Source organism: Podarcis muralis, chromosome 14 (assembly GCF_964188315.1).
Source record: "Podarcis muralis chromosome 14, rPodMur119.hap1.1, whole genome shotgun sequence".
Classification (NCBI taxonomy): domain Eukaryota; kingdom Metazoa; phylum Chordata; class Lepidosauria; order Squamata; family Lacertidae; genus Podarcis; species Podarcis muralis.
In genome coordinates, this window is record NC_135668.1 from 40,396,660 (window position 1) to 40,418,323 (window position 21,664).

General features: G+C 45.0%; 1 protein-coding gene across 5 annotated transcripts in view; it reads right to left on the reverse strand.

The window, feature by feature from the left end:
* The window catches only part of SNX29 (sorting nexin 29), a 205,153-nt gene that overhangs the window by 93,325 nt on the left and 90,164 nt on the right, over positions 1–21,664 (reverse strand). For 4 of the 5 annotated variants that reach the window (XM_028705264.2, XM_028705266.2, XM_028705265.2 and 1 more), the window contains 3 exons: positions 14,636–14,752; positions 2,953–3,008; positions 2,448–2,529 (listed from right to left, as the gene is read on the reverse strand). In XM_028705264.2, the coding sequence (XP_028561097.2) occupies positions 2,448–2,529; positions 2,953–3,008; positions 14,636–14,752 (255 nt within the window). The remainder of the gene's footprint in view (positions 1–2,447; positions 2,530–2,952; positions 3,009–14,635; positions 14,753–21,664) is intronic. The other variant, XM_077918489.1, reaches the window with a different exon arrangement.

The following is a 21,664-nucleotide window of genomic DNA, read 5'->3' on the forward strand; positions in this document are numbered from 1 at the left end:
GCGAAGGACGACTGTAGATATAATGGGACACAAAGTAAGGTTACAAAAGAACAGTTGTGGGAAAACCTAGTTTCTAACTCAAGGAAATACTTCGTACAACTCTTTCTATATCCATAGAAATATTTTCTCAAGAAAGAACCTGTATTAAAGAAAAGGAAAAACAATTCCTTAGGTAGTACTATTAATACATCACTCCTTTTGGAAAGCACTAGGGACCAATTTGGACAGGGTTTTTTCCCCCTCAGACACATTACAATTGGGACTTATTTTTAGCATTTCTCACCGAGCATTTATGATTATGTAAAACAGAGGTGAGAAGAGTTCAGGATTTTTACGCACAGAATACTTGCTATCCATTGTTTGAATTTCGAACCAGACACCTATGCAATGACTCTCTCCCCCCCCCCCCTCGTGTGTACACACACACATATGAGATAATTCCCTTTGGGAATAATAATTTTGGAGAAAGAAAAAGAAAATGTCAAGCAGATAAGGGAACGGCTCCCAACCGGATTGCTTAAGCATGACCATAAATAGCATTTTTTTTAAAATCTACAAAACTAGGCAGTTTATACCCTAACCGCAGTTTTTTTTAATTATAAAATGCCAGAAGCCCATTTGGGAGGCTCCGTTGGGAGGAAGGGTGGGATATAAATGTAGTGAATAAATAAGAGAGCTTCAAAATTCTATGCCATCTAGAGTTTGGATTTGATATCCGGCTTTATCACTACCCGAAGGAGTCTCAAAGCGGCTAACATTCTCCTTTCCCTTCCTCCCCCACAACAAACACTCTGTGAGGTGAGTGCGGCTGAGAGACTTCAGAGAAGTGTGACTGGCCCAAGGTCACCCAGCAGCTGCATGTGGAGGAGCGGAGACCCGAACTCGGTTCACCGGATTATGAGTCTACCCCTCCTAACCACTACACCACACTGGCTCCAGCTATTCCGAGATGCCATCAGGTTCAGGTCTAGTTGGCAGGCTGAGGCGGATGGTGAGGAGGAGATGGAAGCTGAGTGCAGAGGCCCTCCCCTTTCACCAGATCCAGTGACTTTGGATGGAAAAGTAGGGATCTCTTCAGCTTCTGACACCTCCTCCACCCAGTCTGGTCCATCTTCTCCTTCTGACCACTCATCACCATCCCACCACCAATCCCCAGGCTCTGAGTCTTCTTCCCCTGGAAATTCCCCAGCTGGGGCCTCCTACCATTCCTCTGCATCCAAGGATTCCATGACACCAATCTTGTTGAGTGCAGCAACTTGGGTGCGCACAAATGACACCTGGGCTGAGAGAACTGAAATAGCTACTAGGCCATGTTCAAAGCCCTGAACAACTCAGGACCAAGCAACCATAAAGACCACCCACCCCATATTCAGATCTGTAAGATCATTTAGATCAGGGGTTCCCGAACTATGGCCTGTGGTTTGCAGGCTTCCTTCAGGTGGTCCATGGTGTGTCTAAAGAACACTTGCAATATGAATTCTACAGAATTCTATGGAATTCAATTTTGAATTCTGCTCTGTGGAATTCAAATTTGTAATACACCAAAACACAATAAAGGAAAAGAAACAACAGAAGTAGCAATCATACAAGCACAGCAAATTACAATTGCTGCAGCAGATAGAAAAAATAGGCGGTCCACAAAGACCCTCAACAATTTTCCTACAAACCAACCTGTGGGTTATAAGCTCAGAATTGGAATCTATTTATATACAAACAATCAAAGCTTTACTAGAAAGTTCATAGCTTTTGGCTTAAATGCGTAGCAGTTTAATTTTGCAAAAGTTACTTGTGGGACTTCTGAATTCTACTCCCCCTTCAAATTCCACAATCTCCCTTAGCTGTCTAGGTCTCAGGGTTGCCCATTTGTGCTGCAACATCAAAGGAGAAGAGGAAATGGCTTAAGAAGAGGCAGAACAAGCAGAAAGTTAAGAAGCCAAATGTACTCCCAAGTATATTCATTGGTAACGGTACATTTATCAATGGCATTAGATGCATGTCCATTGTACTACAGTCACTTGCTGTTAGCTACACATCAAAGAAACAAATCTTACACATTAATAGGACCTAAGAAATTATTATGAAGAAGAATATTTAAAACATCAAATCAGAGCATGAGAAGAAAGCCAGGATCTCTGTTGCAATCCGTCACACTTTAATTAATCTTCGCATGCATTTAGAACTCCACCCCAAGCAAGACATTTTGCTGTTCCAAATGTAACACACTTATTAATGACATTAAAGCGTCACAACTTTCTTACATACTGGCATACAACTGCACTCTACATAACCAAAGGACCATATCAACGTAAATCAAAGCTGAGACATTTCAGCTATTACCAGGCCTGTGAATGACTGAAGACACTTTAGTAAAATACTTGGAAGAGTTCAGTGGAATCTACCACCTCCCTAAAAAAAGAGAGAGATCCCTTAAAAGTCATGAAACCTACCTGGTAGACATGAAACGCGTTGGCTGCTTTCCCACGCAGAAAGACCGAGGGGATCCAGACGTTTATAAGAGCTCGATTAGATCTGAGGGAAAAGAGCCACAAAGCTCTCTGTATGTGCAATCCTGAAACAAGGTACAATGTAGTAAACCAGAAGTGGGGAGCCTGTGGTTCTCCAGGTGCTGTTGGGACTCAAACACCCATCAGTTCCAGCCAGTATGACAGACAGGGATGATGGGAGTTGTAGTCCAGAAATGTCCGGAAGGCCAGAGGTTCCCCCACACCTATAATAAGCTGTAAGCAGGGCCTAGTGGGTGGTTATATTATTTGCCAACCTGCCCCCTCAAAAGGGATACGTGGGATAATATTGCAAATAAACTGTGCATTAGTTATACTGTAGGCTGTGGATATCCTCACATATAAGAATTTGATTCATTATTTCATTATTTCTTCCCTCGGAGCCACTGCAAAGAGGTCAGATCAAGTCTCAAACCGTCTACCAACTTACATTTCAAAATCGGACAAGCTCTGGTCCTCAGATGTTTGGCTCAGATCTCCGGGAACCTGCAGTTGAAAGAAGAGGGGATTAAATTGTGTTTAAGCAATGGTATTGCCTATCTGGTTGACAAAAGGCACAGAGATATGGGACTGGATATTCCCAAAAATGAATATCTAAAAGCAATAGGAGGAATGTCACTTTCCACCCCAGTGGCCCCTAGCAGAACAGAAGTCTGGGTAACACTTCTGGAATTTTGTATGTTATGTGTATATTCTTATCATGGGATTTGGGGTTGCTTGTGTGTAAACCTCCAGCTGTTCCCAACTGATTGGGGTGGTTACGTTTTTCCCCTGGCTGAGCAGCCCTCTTGCGCGGCTGGCTCAGTCACTGCTAGTATCCGTCAGTGGGCGGCGCTTAAACTTTCTCCAACATAAAAGTTCCTTAACGGACAACCTCCTGCGCGCCTCCCTGCGCGGAAGCCTCCTGCGCAGAGTGGGCGTGCCCAGCGGTGGTCCTCCACTCTGCTCACTGACTTCACTGGAAGAGTCTCGGAGCCTCCCCTCCGAAGTGCTCTCTACCTCTCCCTTCTTCCTGGTGTCACCTGAATTTCTTTCCCCAGAGGACGTTCTTGCTCTTCCCTTACTTGTCCCCTCTCCGGCAGAATCTGGGAGCCTTGCCCCTCCTTTCTGCTCTGATGTCAGTTCCCTGACAATTCTCATACCACTTTAAACTTTATATACATAAAGTAATGGAAGACAGATGCTTAAATAAAGTTTCTCACCTCTTACCTAACCTATCACTGGACAGGGCTGTTGTGAAGAACTCCATGTACATCACCCAGAGGATACAAACATAAAAAAATAAAACTAATAAATCACATGGTCTTAAAGGTCTCACATCCGTTTTATCACTAGACGGGGTTCACTGCAATCTGTCTTCCTGACTGGGTAGCCTTTTAACTCAGTTTCTTTCTTTCTTTTCCTGCAAGGAGAAAGCTTTCTGAAGAACCTCAATTAACACATTTGCACTAGTGATGTTACCTGATTAAAGAAATTGGGTTTTGATAAAACAATTTAAATTTGTATACTGGGGGGGGGGGGAGAGATATTCCTCTCGTGGGATGCCAATTCGGGAGACACGTCCTCACATCTAATTAACTCTTCTGACAAATTCCAAGCACAGTTACCTAAGAAATAAGCACCATATTCTATATGAGTTGATGCTTAATTATCCTTCTGATTTTTAGAATCAGATTTTTTTTTAAAAAAAAGAAAAAGAAAGTGCCTAGATTTTTTAGCATGCACAATAACAACCTTCAAAGCAAGCACCACACCGCTGCATTTTGGACATCAGTAACTCTAGCACCAGGCGACCTTTAAATCGGTGTCCTTTAAAATGCAGTACCTTCTGATGTAATTATGCCCCCATTATCTCTGCCATCAAAAGTCGCTGATTATTTTACCTAGAGGAGTTTCAGGTTAGGGAGCTGAAGGAATTATTCATGAAGCATCTAACCTTTGCAAGAGACATTTAGATAATTGTGATTGGCGCTAATGCAGCTCTAAGAGCACAATCTTCCACAGCAAGTTGTCAAACATTCCCGCCCCCCTTCCTTGTGGTCCAATCTGACCCTCCACTAAGCCCCTATGGATGACATGTAATAGGGATGGCTACTGTGGCCAAGACTGAAATATTACATACACGGAATGGAGGGGTTGTGTCTTTCTTAGGTCAGGCCTTGTTCGTTTCAGGAAGATATATACAACTAAACGCAGAAGAAAACTCCCTCAGAACTCAACAGCCAATGAGGGTAGAGTATTCCCTCCCTGAACATCATGCCCCTCTGACCGGTTACTAAGCAACACCTCCACCCATCTCTCTCTTGGCTGGTTGGCTTTAACATTAACCCTTAAGTTGCAAACTGAATGATCACTGCAGCTGACCTTAAATGGGTGGGGGGCATGATTTTAAAAACCTATCCCCAGCTCTCTGGGATTTCTGCCACTGATGTCCTGTGGCAAGTGCATGAAAAACAGCACTACCAACCCATCCAGAAAGTGTGCTACCTGGCAGTAACAGTTGTGACTGAACCTACATCAGGGGTGTGTGTGTGGTGGAGCTTCTCCAGGAAGAATGGGTCTAATATTAAGGCTGAATGGTAATATACCGTTTGCTGATTAATTCAGCATGGGCTTGGTGGCAGAAACACCAGATGGGATCATCATCGTCAACCGAGACCCCTAGCACATCTGCTGCAGATGCAATTGGACATTAAAGTCATCCATTGAAAACTAACGTCCCGATTCCCATTATTGTACCTCAATTTCAGCCCCGCAGGGGTACATTCGTAAGTAGCAGCAATCACAAAGGAACAACAGGGAGAAATAACTCACGGTAAGATCTTCACCGCGCATACAGACTCACTTTCAATGCACCTTTCCTGACTTCAATGAGGAAGTCATTTGCAAGAGTTCTGGAGGAAGCCTAAGTCATTATGCTAATGCAATGTGATTTTAGATGTACATATTTTCCTCTGTGTTGTGCGGCAACCATGGAAAGGGGCCAAAAATCACAGTGAACAAAATTTCTGCCTTGAAAAACTGCAGTGATGCAGGTGAACAGCGCTGAACAACAATCTACTGATCAACACCCATTTGCTATGAGATTATAAAGGTATTGTTCAGAATATTTTACCAATTCTTTATTATCATAAACCAGCATTCATATAGCATGTTGAACAGTATTCAGAGAACATACCCTAAGAAGGCTTTCTCAAACTTGGGTTTCCAGCTGTTTTTGGACTACAGTTCCCATCATCCCTGACCACTGGTCCTGCTAGCTAGGGGTGATGGGAGTTGTAGTCCAACAACAGCTGGACACCCAAGTTTGGGAAACCTTGCCCTATGAATACTTACAAAGGCAAGTCATTAACTTCCTAATGCAGACTGGCTGGGAAGGAGCCCTGGGGCTGAGGGATGGCAGCTTACCTAAAGCCACATAGACTGTTCATGCCTCTCCAAGGCCCCACACAAACTGGGGACATCACCTCTCTCCCACTTAGCCATTTCATTGCCAAAGCTACCCTGCTTTCTTGGAAGATGATGCAAATGTTATTATGCAGCTTTTAAAAGAGGAAACCTCCAATATTAATCCTCTCGGCCCCTAAAACCGGCAGGTGAGGCCTCAATTGGTGATGCCACCTCTGGGAGCAGCTAGGATGCTATTGACCCATCATGATAGAAGCTTCTCAGTGGAAGTTCCCCATATAATAATAATATTTTTTTATTTATATCCTACCCTCCCCAACTGAAGCCGGGCTCAGAGCGGCTAACAACAATAAAAGTAACACAGCATTCTAAAATCAATTCATTTTAAAATCAATTCAAAATCAAATGAATGGCAACATATGTGAGATGCCAACCATGGCGAGGTGCATCTGTCTCCTTCATTACAGTGGTACCTCTGTTTACGAACTTAATCTGTTCCTGAGGTCCATTCTTAAACCGAATCCATTCTTAAAATGAGGAGCACTTTCCCTAATGAGACCTCCCACTGCCGGTGCCCTTCCACCGTTCAGTTTCCGTTTGTAGACCAAGGTAAGGTTCGCAAACCGGAACACTACTTCCGGTTTTGCAGAGTTCGTAAACCGAATCATTCATAAACAGGACTGTTCTCAAACCGAGGTACCACTGTATTGACTTCCAAGTGGAAATTGGAAACATTAGCTAGGCACTTGATGGCTGAAAGACACTGTTTCTGACAATGTTGGTGAGAGGAAGCTTTTAAGTGTAACTGCTTTAAGAATGCTTTTCATAGAATCATGGAGTTGGAATAGACCACAAGGGCCATCGAGTCCAACCCCCTGCCAAGCAGGAAACACCATCAGAGCACTCCTGACATATGGTTGTCAAGCCTCTGCTTAAAGACCTCCAAAGAAGGAGACTCCACCACACTCCTTGGCAGCAAATTCCACTGTCAAACAGCTCTTACTGTCAGGAAGTTCTTCCTAATGTTTAGGTGGAATCTTCTTTCTTGTAGTTTGGATCCATTGCTCCGTGTCCGCTTCTCTGGAGCAGCAGAAAACAACCTTTCTCCCTCCTCTATATGACATCCTTTTATATATTTGAACATGGCTATCATATCACCCCTTAACCTCCTCTTCTCTTCTCCAGGCTAAACATGCCCAGCTCCCTTAGCCGTTCCTCATAAGGCATCGTTTCCAGGCCTTTGACCATTTTGGTTGCCCTCCTCTGGACACGTTCCAGTTTGTCAGTGTCCTTCTTGAACTGTGGTGCCCAGAACTGGACACAGTACTCCAGGTGAGGTCTGACCAGAGCAGAATACAGTGGCACTATTACTTCCCTTGATCTAGATGCTATACTCTTATTGCATACTCCTATACTCCTATTTTAACAGTCACGATTCTTAAAAAGTTTAAACTGTCACTCGGGTCAGTCAGAATCGTGGCTGAGTGGGAATCTGAACCACGGTCTCCCAAGTCCTAGTTCTGAAATTCTAACCACTGTACCTCTCTGCCACCGATTCATGTCTTACAACACCATTGTGGTCCAGCAGGGGACAGAATAATTTTAAAAACAACAACACAGAAAGTGGAGAAGCAGAAGAAGAAAAAAGTTGAAAGAAAAGGGAGTGAGGCTCACTGGGAGGAAGAACAAACTCCGTTCTCTACCTAGGAAAGGGAAAGATCCGTGTGTGTCTTTAAGCTTAGCACTAGTTTTGAATGGTCCAAAAGTTTCCCTGCAACTGTTGCGCAGAAATCACTTAAAGACCTCTTTGCAGCAAATTATACTCAATTTTCTTGAAGGGTGATTAATCAGCAGCAATTAAGTACCAGGTTACTTACAACAGAAATACATCTTGCATACACATTTCAATATATCCCCTTCATTTTGCACCAGCTGACGCAGAATAACTCGCAAACACTTCACATCATTATGGCCTAGGAATTCAGAGGCAGTATTAAACACGGGCATTTAGTTTAGAGTTGGTCTTTCAAAAAGAAAGTCTGGGTAGAAAAAGTGAGTACAAATATGCTAAGAGGAGGCAAAACCACACTAGATAGATAGCAAAACTGCTATTCCCCCCCCCCCTTCATAAAAGAGTGTTCCTAGTACTTTTCATTTATATTACCGCTTTTCTATATTTAAAGCTCTAGCACAACCTGGAAACTGAACCAGATTTTTTAATATCTAGTTGCTTGACTCCATGATGAATATAAAGGGACAGAGGGAATCTAACACTTTACATTCCCTTCCCTTCAGCTATGAATAGCTTAAATATGTTGTATTGATGGAGAGTGCTTATTATTCCACATTTCTCCAAAGCTGGACATCTTTAAAAATGCATTTGAAGCTAAGGGTACTTCGATGACTAGGAGGAATGAAGTGATTAAACAACATTATTTCAGCTGGAGACTTTTGGCATTTATCATCTGATGCTTTAAAGACATTTTGCAACGGGGAGGGGCGCAGGGGGGAAATGGAGAGCATCAGAGCACATGCTTTAAGTGCACAAAACAGGTAACAGACCTATCACTGGCAACTACACATATAGAATGAAGCCGCAGAGCTAGACCAACACCCTCAAGAACGACCAGCAGTCAAAGTAGACCAGTGATGGCCAAACTTGGCCCTCCAGCTGTTTTGGGACTACAACGCCCATCATCCCTAGCTAACAGGACCAGTGGTCAGGGATGATGGGAATTGTAGTCCCAAAACAGCTGGAGGGCCAAGTTTGGCCATCACTGAAGTAGACAGTACTGGCCTAAATGGGTCCGTGTATTATACGCTGTTTGCGTTGGAGGGAAATTCTCATTTGCTTCAACAGAGGGTCTTTCCCCCCCTAAGGTAAAGGTAAAGGTACCCCTGCCCGTACGGGCCAGTCTTGACAGACTCTGGGGTTGTGTGCCCATCTCACTCAAGAGGCCGGGGGCCAGCGCTGTCCGGAGACACTTCCGGGTAACGTGGCCAGTGTGACATCGCTGCTCTGGCGAGCCAGAGCCGCACACGGAAACGCCGTTTACCTTCCCGCCAGTAAGCGGTCCCTATTTATCTACTTGCACCCGAAGGTGCTTTCGAACTGCTAGGTTGGCAGGCGCTGGGACCGAACAACGGGAGCGCACCCTGCCGTGGGGATTCGAACCGCCGACCTTTCGATCGGCAAGCCCTAGGCTTTTACCTGAGGCTTTTACCCACAGCGCCACCCGCGTCCCTTCCCCCCCTAAGCAAAATTGCAAATGTCGGTGATAAGTTCCCAATTGGGACCACTGTGGGAGACAAAAGATTACAGCCCCCCTCGCCCCCACCCAATAGTAGGGGATCCCAAGCTGGGTCAGAGAGCTCCCGCTGGCAATTTATGTGAAATGAAATTGCTTGCATTAAATGGCACAGAAATATACTAACGTATTATCTAGCTTGGTCCTGAGACAGGTCCTTGTGTCCCAGGTATGGGGAATCCTTGGCCCTCCCTTGAAAAGGGCAAAGAGCTGAAGGGGGAAGTTGGAAGTCCAGCGCTCTTTCACGCTTCCTCTTTCATATCTATGGTCTCTTCAAAGCTCAGATTAATTCCACTGGATGCAGGTGAAACCTGTACCTGTTTATGCACACCCAAATACTCTCTTCTTCTGGCTTTTTTTTGGGGGGGCTAATTTAGGGGAACGGCAGAGAAGTGACCAGAGAAGACGGTATCCATGACACTTGCTCAAAAATCAAAACATGCCCAAAGCCCCCCCCAAAAAGGGTTTGTGACCCCTGGTTTATATAATGACCACACTAAGCAGAGAGAACAGAAGGCAAGGGAACACAGACTCACAATCCCTCACAATCCCTCTTCCTACTTCAGCCAATTGCCCCCTACCTCCCTTCCACCCCCAACATGCCATCTACCACCAGCTGCCCAGTAGGAGGGATCCTGATGGATACTTATATGTAGATCATGTTTATTCATGTATTTTGATTTTACGTGTATGCCACTTCAGAAGGATTTGTATCCTGAAAGGTGGCTAATAATAATAATAATAATAATAATAATAATAATAATAATAATATAGTTGCATATTTAATAATAATTTCTACAATGTTTTTTTCTAATACCTTGCATTTATTAATGATTATATTAGTTCTAACACACGGTTAGAAAAGGATGGCATTTTTGAGTAGTAACTAAGCAACCTGCATAGTATTTGCCGAATTTCTCCTGATCGCACAATTTGTTTGTTTTACCTGCAGTCTAGGTTTCCCTACTTGCTGACAGTCAAGAAATGATATTTCACAAGCGAGACTGAGGGTCAAAGTACACTCAGTAAGCAAATTTGATGCCCAATGTTCAGCTAGACTGCGACGAAATTAAACAGAGCTATTCTACTTACAAAATCCACCATTGGATGTACCATTAAGTTTAACTTGCCCTTAAGATTTCGTTCCAAAATTTATAGTTAGCAGTACCGCAATTAAACTCTAGTCCATGCCAATGTATTTGTGAAGCACATAATAAAGAATTCTGCCACCTAATTATTTTATATGGCTTCAAAAGGACAGGAGTCTGTTGCAAAGGACACCGTCTCCTTGTCATCCATCATAATCTTATTTATAATGATATCCATCCCCCCCCCCCCCAAACACTAGTTCTCCTCTTGAAGACATTCTGACTAAATTTACAAACCTACCAAATGGTGGGAGATCAGTTTGCAACTACATCAAGAAATCAGGCAGAAATGTCCCATTGCTTAACACAGATGATGGCAATGAAAATGAAGGAAGGAAGACAGCGTCCATATAGCGCTGGGCGTTTTCTGTAACGGAAAATTTACCACTACTATATCTTTCTATGCCAGTGGGGGACCCATTTCTTTGAAAATGCATTTTCCACAAAATTAATGAATGAATAAAGAATACCCTTCAAAGTTAAGTTCTGGCATGGCCAAAGTTACCTATTTTTACAGGTGGCTTTCCTAAGACCCTCTTTATCCTGCTGTTCCATTCTGTAGGAGTGCTTGCATTTCGCACACTGTTTATGAAACCCCATGAATCTGCTGGACCCTCACCACTTTCCTCAAACCATCTCCTCCTCTCCCCAGACGACACACCTCTCCAGTCTAGCAACTGTTGCTTCTTCATTTTGGAAACCTAGGTGTGTGGCCGAAATAAAAAATAGTCCAGTAGCACCTTAGAGACCAACTAAGTTTATTCTGGGACGCGGGTGGCGCTGTGGGTAAAACCTCAGCGCCTAGGACTTGCCGATCGCATGGTCGGCGGTTCGAATCCCCGCGGCGGGGTGCGCTCCCGCTGCTCAGTCCCAGCGCCTGCCAACCTAGCAGTTCGAAAGCACCCCCGGGTACAAGTAGATAAATAGGGACTGCTTACTAGCAGGAAGGTAAACGGCGTTTCCGTGTGCGGCTCTGGCTCGCCAGAGTAGCTTCGTCACGCTGGCCACGTGACCCGAAGGTGTCTGCGGACAGCGCTGGCTCCCGGCTTCTAGAGTGAGATGAGCGCACAACCCTAGAGTCTGTCAAGACTGGCCCGTACGGGCAGGGGTACCTTTACCTTAAGTTTATTCCAGGTCAGAGGTCCTTAAACTTTTTCAGCAGGGGGCCGGTCCACTGTTCCTCAGACCTTGTGGGGGGCCAGATTATATTTTTGGGGGGGAAATGAATGAATTCCAATGCCCCACAAATAGCCCAGAGATGCATTTTAAATAAAAGGACACATTCTACTCATGTAAAAACACGCTGATTCCTAGACCGTCCGCGGGCCAGATTTAGAAGGCGATTGGGCCAGATCCGGCCCCCAGGCCTTAGTTTGCCTACCCATTTTCTAGTTACAGTGGTACCGGGTTAAGTACTTAATTTGTTCCAGAGGTCTGTACTTAACCTGAAACTGTTCTTAACCTGAGGTACCACTTTAGCTAATGGGGTCTCCTGCTGCTGCTGCGCCGCCAGAGCACGATTTCTGTTCTCATCCTGAAGCAAAGTTCTTAACCCGAGGTACTATTTCTGGGTCAGCAGAGTCTGTAACCTGAAGTGTATGTAACCTGAAGCGTATGTAACCTGAGGTACCACTGCATAAGCTTTCGGGTGCCTTAGACTCCCAAAAGAGCCTTGCTGGGTAAGGGCAACTCCCCGTCTATTCCAGCATCCTGTTCTCACAATGGCCAAACAGATGCCTATGGGAAGCCAGCAAACAGGACCTGAGCTCTGTAGCCTTCTCAATCCTTAAAATCCCCAGCAATGATCATTCAGAGACATACTGCCTCTAACAATGGCAGTGGAAAATAGCCACTGATAGCCTAAATCCGCCATAGATTTGCCCAATACTTTTCTAAAACCACCCTGGTTGGTGGCCATCACTACATCTTGCATGAGCAAACTTCACAACTGCAGCAACTACCAAAGAGTCTGTGTAGTTAAAGCTATGGTTTTCCCAGTAGTGATGTTTAGAGGTGAGAGCTGGACCATAAAGAAGGCTGATCGCCAAAGAATTGATGCTTTTGAATTAGGGCGCTGGAGGAGACTCTTGATCAAAGCAAAGCAAAGACTGCAAGAAGATCAAACCTATCCATTCTGAAGGAAATCAGCCCTGAGTGCTCACTGGAAGGACAGATCCTGAAGCTGAGGCTCCAATACTTTGGCCACCTCCTGAGAAGAGAAGACTCCCTGGAAAAGACCCCAATGTTGGGAAAAATTGAGGGCACAAGGAGAAGGGGACGGCAGAGGACGAGATGGTTGGACAGTGTTCTAGAAGTTTGAACAAACTGCAGGAGGCAGTGGAAGACAGGAGTGCCTGGCGTGCTCTGGTCCATGGGGTCACAAAGAGTCGGACACAACTAAACAACAACAACCAAAGATTTGTTATGTCTACAATCTCCGTATTGGAGCAGAGGCTGAAGACCTGGTCCTACAGTTACCAAGTTGTGCCTGATGAAGAGTTCTGGAGAACAAGGAAGATTGCCAATATCCTATGATATGCTGGCTGTTTCCAATAAAATTATTGCCCAGCTATGGATTTTGAAGGGCTGCCCCGCTACCCCTTATGGACCAACCTGATTACCTTTGCTTTTTAAAGCAACCGTATTAGTTGCCTGTGGCAGTTTTCAATTTCTTGCTTGCCTTGGGCCATTCGAGTTTTGATATTCTTCCTTTTCTCAAAACCAGATCAGACCATCTCAAGTTTTGTGTTAGCCAAAGTAGGATGGACTGCATTTTGGAATCTAATTTTGTGAACTCTAATCACCGCGGATGTGTTGTAGATTACTCACTGTAGAAGAATGAGCACAGCTGCCCAGTCTCCTTTGCGTACAGGGCATTTGCATTCTTACGGGTGTAAATAAAACTGGCAGCTCAATAGATTTTCCTGCCACACTCGCCAGATTAACACCAGCGAAATATATTTGTGTTCCCCAGTGAGAAGACAGAAAAAATTCCTAGAAAGAGAAAGCTGTCTGTGGTTATCAAAGCCTCCCACACCCACGTGTCTCACTGCTATTTTAATTTTTCCACCTCCCCCTTTCCTGCCCTTGCCGAGAAATTTGGGAACTGGTAGCAAATGCTTGTTTTAACAGCTGCTTATACAACATTATCTGTTAGACACAGATTACTTTATCTTTAACCTGTTTCAAAATGTCTTATCCTCTACTTGGATAAATAAAGCCAAATGTTCAAAGAAATAGATATAGATAGATATAGATATAGATATAGATATAGATATAGATATAGATATAAAAGCCTCACATTTGAGCATCTGTGCATTTATAAATATTTTTATAGAACTGTGAAGCTGGAAGGGACGCCCAAGAGTCATCTAGTCAAAACCCCTGCAATGCAGGAAATACAGCTAAAGAATCCATGACAGATCATAATAATAATAATAATGATGATGATGATGATGATGATGATGATAGTAGTAATAAATTTATTTATACCCCACCTGTAAAATCACAATAAAAACATAATAAGAGGGGGGGGGGGGAGATTTTTTTTTAAAAAAAACCAACGGATTAAAATACAATTTAAAATGCAGCCTCATTTTAATAGTAGCCCATAGTTCAAAACCATAAGGGGAGGGAAACATAAGGGTCAGACTGAGTCCAAACCAAAGGCCAGGCGGAACAGCTCTGTCTCTTGTGACAGAGCGTTCCACCACATTGGGGCCAGTACTGAAAAGGCCCTGGCCCTAGTTGAGACCAATCTAACCACCTTGCGACTTGGGGCCTCCAAAGTGTTGTCATTTGTGGACCTTAAGGTCCTCCACGGGGCATACCAGGAGAGGTGGTCCCGTAGGTACGTGGGTCCTTCCAACCTCTGTTCAAGAATCTCTAATGAAAATATCCAATGGCCCATCTACTCCATTATTCTCTTTTCACAATGGAAGCAGGACTTGAGCACAACAGCACCCTCTCCATTTGCAATTCACAGCAACTGGTATTCAGAGACATGCTGGAAGCAAGAACACAGCTGGGATGGATAGCAGCCATTACCAGCTTCATCCTCCAGGAATTTGTCTAAACCCATTTTGAAAACCACCCAAATTTGTGGCCACCACTGCCTCCAGTTTAGCAGTACATTCTTTGGTCTATCCTGAACCTTCCAATGTTCAGCTTCAAAGGCCCTTTCTAGGACTCCAGTCTGGATAAACAGATCAAGATGACTATGGGTATTATATTCTTTTAAAAAACCTACCGGTCCTCTCAAATCAATGAGTTCCTGTCTCATCTGAGTCACAAGAGCTTCTTTAGCCATCAAAGCGCGGTGCAGCCTCTCATTGAATTCTATCAGTTCCCCGTGCATCTCCGCCACCTGGAAAACAAGCAATGCCATTTATTTATTTTTGAAAGCCACTTCGTTTTTATACTGTCAACAAAAGAAACGACGTTAGTGGGCAGCAAATATACTGTAAGTACATTCTGCACACAGTGGCCAGGCTCCCATATAACGCAATAAACCGTACTATGGCTTAGTGAGAATGTGCAAGTTTTCTGGAGAGGTGCTCACAGCCCTCCCGTTTCCTTTTTTGCTACTGCACAAAGATGAGCCAATATTGTACAGTGGTGCCCCGCAAGACGAATGCCTCGCAAGACGGAAAACCCGCTAGAAAGGGTTTTCCGTTTTGGAGGTGCTTCGCAAAACGAATTTCCTATGGGCTTGCTTCGCAAGACGAAAATGTCTTGCGAGTTCCTGCAGGGTTTTTTCCCTTTCCCTCCCTTTCCCCCAAGCCGCTAAGCCGCTTATCAGCTGATCCGCTAAGCCGCTAAGCCGCTTAACAGCTGATCGCTAAGCCGCTTATCAGCTGATCCGCTAAGCCGCTTATCAGCTGATCCGCTAAGCCCGCTAAGCCGCTAATAGCGCTAAGCCGCTAAGCCGCTAATAGTGCTAAGCCGCTAAGCCGCTAATGGGCTTGCTTCGCAAGACGAAAATACCGCAAGACGAAGAGACTCGCGGAATGGATTCTTTTCGTCTTGCGAGGCACCACTGTATACCATCCAAACCAGGGCTTCTGGCTGAGCTCTTTCCTCGACAGTCACAAAGTGCAGAAGAATGTAGAAACTGCCTTATATCAAGTCAGACTACTGCGTCCATCCAGCTCAGTACTGTCTACACCAACCAGAAGATGCCTCTTCGGGGCTTCAGGTAGGAGTTTCTCCCAACCTTACCTGGAAATGTCAGGGATTGAACCCAGGATTTCCTGTGTGCAAGGCAGACACTCTATCACTGAGCTGTGGCCCTTCCTGCCTGGCATCCTGCACATCCACGTGGTCCTCAAAAGGAGGAGGACCATAGCGCAGGAGCAGAGTGTCTGCTTCACGTCCAGAAGGTCCCAAGTTCAATCCCCAGCATTTCCAGATAGATATCCAAGAAGGCTGATCGCCGAAGAATTGATGCTTTTGAATTATGGTGCTGGAGGAGACTCTTGAGAGTCCCATGGACTGCAAGAAGATCAAACCTATCCATTCTTAAGGAAATCAGCCCTGAGTGCTCACTGGAAGGACAGATTGAAGCTGAGGCTCCAATACTTTGGCCACCTCATGAGAAGAGAAGACTCCCTGGAAAAGACCCTGATGCTGGGAAAGATGGAGGGCACAAGGAGAAGGGGACGACAGAGGACAAGATGGTTGGACAGTGTTCTCGAAGCTACCAGCATGAGTTTAACCAAACTGCGGGAGACAGTGGAAGACAGGAGTACCTGGCATGCTCTGGTCCATGGGGTCACAAAGAGTCGGACATGACTAAATTACTAAACAACAACAACAATCCAAGAGGATGCTGTTTGAAACCCCGGAGGGCCACTGTCAGTCAGTGCAGGCAATGCAGGCCAGTGGCCTGACTCAGTATAAGACAGCATCTTGCATTCCTAAGAATAGCTTCTTCTCCAGAGCGATCTCGGCCCTGAATGGGAAGCCTGGACTTTGAAAGTCATCTAATCTTCCTTGCTGTATTATACTGTATTGTTTTAATTAGTGTTTTTATAGTTGTTTTGATTTTGTGTGGAGTGCCCTACCTGGGTGGATGGAGCAGCCAAGTAATTTCGTTGTCCCCGAGAGGGGGCAATGACAATAAAGATGATATTATTATTATTATTATTATTATTATTATTATTATTATTATTATTATTATTATTATTGGCTCATTCCTGTGTGTGGTCCCTACCCCCTGAAAGCAGACAGCTGAATTGAAGAAGTTGATGCTACAATGGCTCTTTGCTGGAACTTACTCATTAACTCATCTCAGAAGGTGGTGGACTCTACTTAAAGGGGTAGGGGTTTAAAACAGAGGTTGGATGGCTGTCGATCATGGGCTCCTGGGCTGTGATTCCTGCTTCGCATGAGGTTGGACTAGATGCCTCTTTGGGTCCCTTCTAACTCTACAATTCTATGCCATGCAGACCAGGCTGCAGTGTTCCCTTGACACCAACCTTTTATTATTATTATTATTATTATTCATTTCTATTTGCATTATGCTTTTCTGTTCTACTTAATTCTGTTACGGGGGTAACTTCACAGCCTCATTGGATTTAATTAAAGATAACCTAGTTAATTACTCCGTGCTAGCTTGTTCAGATAAGATCAAGCGTGTACTTATTCCACGCTAACAATTAGAGCATTATGTATTCACACCCGAGTTGCCGCCTGAATAACAGTCCCAGGATGATGGTTCTACCCTGAACCTATGAAAGTAGCTAGGAAGATTATTTAATCAATATAAAACCATATGGAGAAACATTATTATTAACGGTGCATTAAATGATCGTGCCTGTTAGACCATAAGGAAGGCCAATCTTTCCTCAGAATTCAAAATCAGGCATGGACGTGTAAAGCAGGCACCCACTTCTGAAATTCATGTACTGTATGCGGATTGTGAACATTTGAAAAGAAGAAAAGGAAGGTGTGCTGGTCTCAAGGGTTAACCGTGCAGCGAGGTCCGAGTCTAGTCCGAGGTCGAGGGTGCAGTATGGAGGCTGTCTGTCAAAGCTGAAGTGGGGTGGGTCCAAGGCAGGGAGTTGGGTGAGGTCAGGAACTCTGGCAGAAGAGCAGGACAGGGTGCAGGCAGGAACAGGCTACCAACAATGCTGCTCCCGCAACCTGGTACTGGGGCTGGCGGCTGGCTTTTATCTGCCCCGAGGCATAGGGCGGCCCCGGCCCACAAGTGACTCCCCTCTCCTGGCCTGGAGGCGAGCACTCCTCCTGCGGGAACTTAGTTCCCTCCGCCTCTCTGCCCTGAGCCTCTGCAGCTCAGGAGTGGCTGGAGGGTTACCGGACCCAGAGGCAACCTCCTCTTCCCCTGACGGGGCTGAGAGTGGAGCACCTGCAGGCAATGGGTCCTCCATCACCTCAGGGGCCAGAGCAGACTCAGCTGGTGCCTGCACCTGAGGATCCAGCACGGGTGAGGACCCTTCAGGCTCAAGCCCCAGCCCCGGCTCAGCTGGTTCTGGAAGCGGGGACTCCTGTGCAGGCTGGGATTCCTCAGGTTCAGCCTCCGAGTCCGAATCCCAGACCATCACAGAAGGCTATTTTCAAACTCAGAATTTGTTTTTGCTCTAGGCCACATGTGAGTCTTTCTGATCACGAGAACAGCCTACTGGATCAGACCAAAGCCCTGTCTAGTCCAGCATCCTGTTCTCACAGTGGCCAGATGCTTATAGGAAACCCGCAAACAGGGTCTGAACGCAACAGCACGCTTCCCACCTGGGATTCTCAGCAACTGGTATTCAGAGGCACTGACAGTGGAGGAAAAATGTAGCCATTGTGGCTAGCAACCATTCATTCTGACCCTGGTTTATCCTGTGGGGAGCCTGGTCCTCCAGATATTGGTGGGACTACAATTCCCATCATTCCTGACCACTGGAGTTGCAGCCCAGTAACATCTGAAGGGCCCGGAGTTTCCTGTCCCATCATAGCCACATGTCACAATATTGCTACTGTACCGTAGCAGCTGATTACTTGTGCTTCAGGCAAGATTTTGAAAACCCCTGCTTCAAAGATAAAACACCAGTCAATTGAAGAAAATCTTTGAACCAGCACGATAATAAATCAGGGATACCACAAGAATCTCAAGGACTGATCTCTGCTCTCTTTCACCAGATTTCGTCAGCGCTCTAAAAATGTCTAAAACTAGGGCTCACATGAAATTTCTTTGAAAACAAGAGAACACAAAACTCTGAGACAAATGTGCACTCTCTCCCGCTTTCAGCATAGCTTATTTCACAGTGTGGACAAAGTAAAAAGCAAGGACCATATACACAGCCCGAGCTTGTTGGAGGAAGGAACATAAATTGTAATAAACACACCATAATAACAAGCAGCGGTGATATCTTGTCTTCATAGCACCACCATCTCCCTAGAGAAAGCTGTGGAGAACCTGTGGCCCTTCAGATGTTGCTAAACTACAACTCCCATCAGCCCCAACAAGCACGGCCAATGGACAGGAATGATGGGAACTGCAGTCTAGCAATACCTGGTTCCCCACTCCTGCCCTAAGGGTTCACAGGTTGGAGCAGAAGCTACGGTGAAACAGGAGAAAATCTTTCTCATAGCAAAGCCTATAGTTAAAGGTGCTTGCTTGGTGGCAGACAACATGTTTGCATGCAAAAGACCCTCAGTTCAATTTCTGGCACTTCCAGGTAGGAAGCTACAGATGGACCTTGGAGAGCTGCGGCCAATCAGGTTGACATTATTGAGCTGGACAGAGCAAAGTTCTGACCTGACCAGCCGTACAATGCCTTATTCTTCTCTATCATCTTTCCCCAACCTGATGCCCTGGAGATGCTATTGGGCAGGGGACATGGGTGGCGCTGTGGTCTAAACCATTGATCCTCTTGGGCTTGCCGATCGGAAGGTTGGCGGTTCGAATCCCCGCAATGGAGTGAGCTCCCATAGCTCTGTCCCAGCTCCTGCCAACCTAGCAGTTCGAAAGCACGCCAATGCAACAAATAAATTGCACTGCGGCAGGAAGGTAAACAGCATTTCCATGCGCTCTGGCTTCTGTCACGGTGTTCCGTTGCGCCAGAAGCGGTTTAGTCATGCTGGCCACATGACCCGGAGAGCTGTCTGTGGACGAACGCCGGCTCCCTCTGCCTGAAAGCAAGATGAGTGCCGCAACCCCGTAGTCACCTTTGACTGGACTTAACCACCCAGGGGTCCTTTACCTTTTTTTTACTATTTTTTGCTATTGGGTGACAACTGCTACCAGCGCCAGCCAACGTGGCCAATAGTCACGAGGTTTGTAAGCTGAGGCATCTGGAAGCCAGCAAGTTGCGGGGGGTGGGACGGCTGCTCTGGGGTCTGCTGTTATTCTGAGCATGTCTTCCCTGTCATTGCTCTGTCACTAACTGTGCTATTTCAGTTGACAGTCTCTGTCAAAACATGTGGAATGTTACTGTAGCTTTCCACAGCTTTTGGAAACCCCTATTTATCTCTGTTGAAGCAGGTCTCGTCGAAAGGGACCACAAGGCTTCAGGACAGGGCAAGCTTGGCACATTTGAATCGCTCGTTTCTATTGAGTCAGCAATTCTCTTTCTTTTCAATGTGATTGTTTTTGTCTAAATAAAAATCTACTAGTCCTAGTAGCATTTTTGGAATCTCCACTGCAGCATGCTGCAATATCCAGCATGATCCAGTTTCTAAGATAAAGCGATCAGATGTGAAGAGGGGGAGAAGAGAACTTTTCTTATGCAGAGGTGGGAGACATAAATGATTTCCAATCAAAGCAGAACCTAAATTCCCATAGCTGTTTGAAGAAACTACAGCTCTGAAGGAAATCTGATCATTCTATTAAAATCACACATTTTGATCAAACAATCTCAAAACTTTATTAATATTAATGTGAGCCGTGTGCTCAGCAGGAGCCCTCAGTAATCTGACATATTTTCTATTACACTCAGAAGAGAAACGCCAGCCTATTAGCGTAATATTCAGACAGAAACCACTTGGCTTTACAGCTGATAGCCATGAAAGCGAACTGTTCTTGTGATGCAACCAATTAGCTTGTCAAATTACTCAGGATGCTTATTTCTTTAATAAACTTTGTTTCTGCGGCAATTTCTCTACATAAAGTTGAATAATGCAACAGTGATGAAAAAATAGGCACAGATCTGATTTCATGTGACTTCACACTCGTGAATGTTAATCACCTGCTGAGCTCACGGATCTAGCAGAGCCAGGGAAGTGAACCTTTTTCAAACCAAGGACCACATCTACTGCTATTAGTATACAATGACCTAAGCAACTTGGGATCCGTTTGTGTGTGAGATCATCATTCGGGACCCAGTCCATGGTTACAGAATGGTGCTAATAATGCCAAGGTTGCAGGTTCAATCTCAGTATGGGACAGCTGCATATTCCTGCATTGCAGGGGGTTGGACTAGATGATCCTCAGGGTCCCTTCCAATTCTATGGCTCTATGACTTTAACCCATATATGCCCACTTAACTGCTTTGACTTGCACTGTTATAGGTGCCATATAGCACTTGGTCCCCATTTGTAAGAAATTGATCTTTTAGCATAGCAGCAACCTACACTTCAGAACTCCCTGTCTATTGACATCAGGCAGATACTGATGCTGTACCCTGCTAAAAACATTTTTGTTCAGAAAAGCCTACCCATATACAGTGGTACCTCAGGTTAAGTACTTAATTCGTTCCGGAGGTCCGTACTTAACCTGAAACTGTTCTTAACCTGAAGCACCACTTTAGCCTATGGGGCCTCCTACTGCTGCCGCCCTGCCAGAGCATGATTTCTGTTCTCATCCTGAATCAAAGTTCTTAACCTGAAGCACTATTTCTGGGTTAGCGGAGTCTGTAACCTGAAGCATATGTAACCTGAAGTGTATGTAACCTGAGGTACCACTCAGTATGTAGAATCTGTTTTTCACTTATTGCTGGTTTCAATAATTATTTGAATGTTTTAAAGAGTTGTTTTAACTGTTTCTATTGTTTTATTCTTTTTTGTAAAACCACACCGACATTTTTTTAAAATCAAGCACTGTATAAATTCCATGAAATAAAATGCATAATAAATAAAACAAAAGCCTGGCTGTTGGAAAGAAATGGTAAAGATTTTCATCTTCAGCATTTGTCAAAAACTGTATAATGAAGGTTCCAGATGCACCTCTGTGGGACAGAGCTACCTAACTTGGAGGCTGCCACAGAAAATGAGCTCTCCCTGGCCACCCCCTCCCCATCCCTGAGCTTCTGAGGGTGGTGGGAGAACCAAGAGG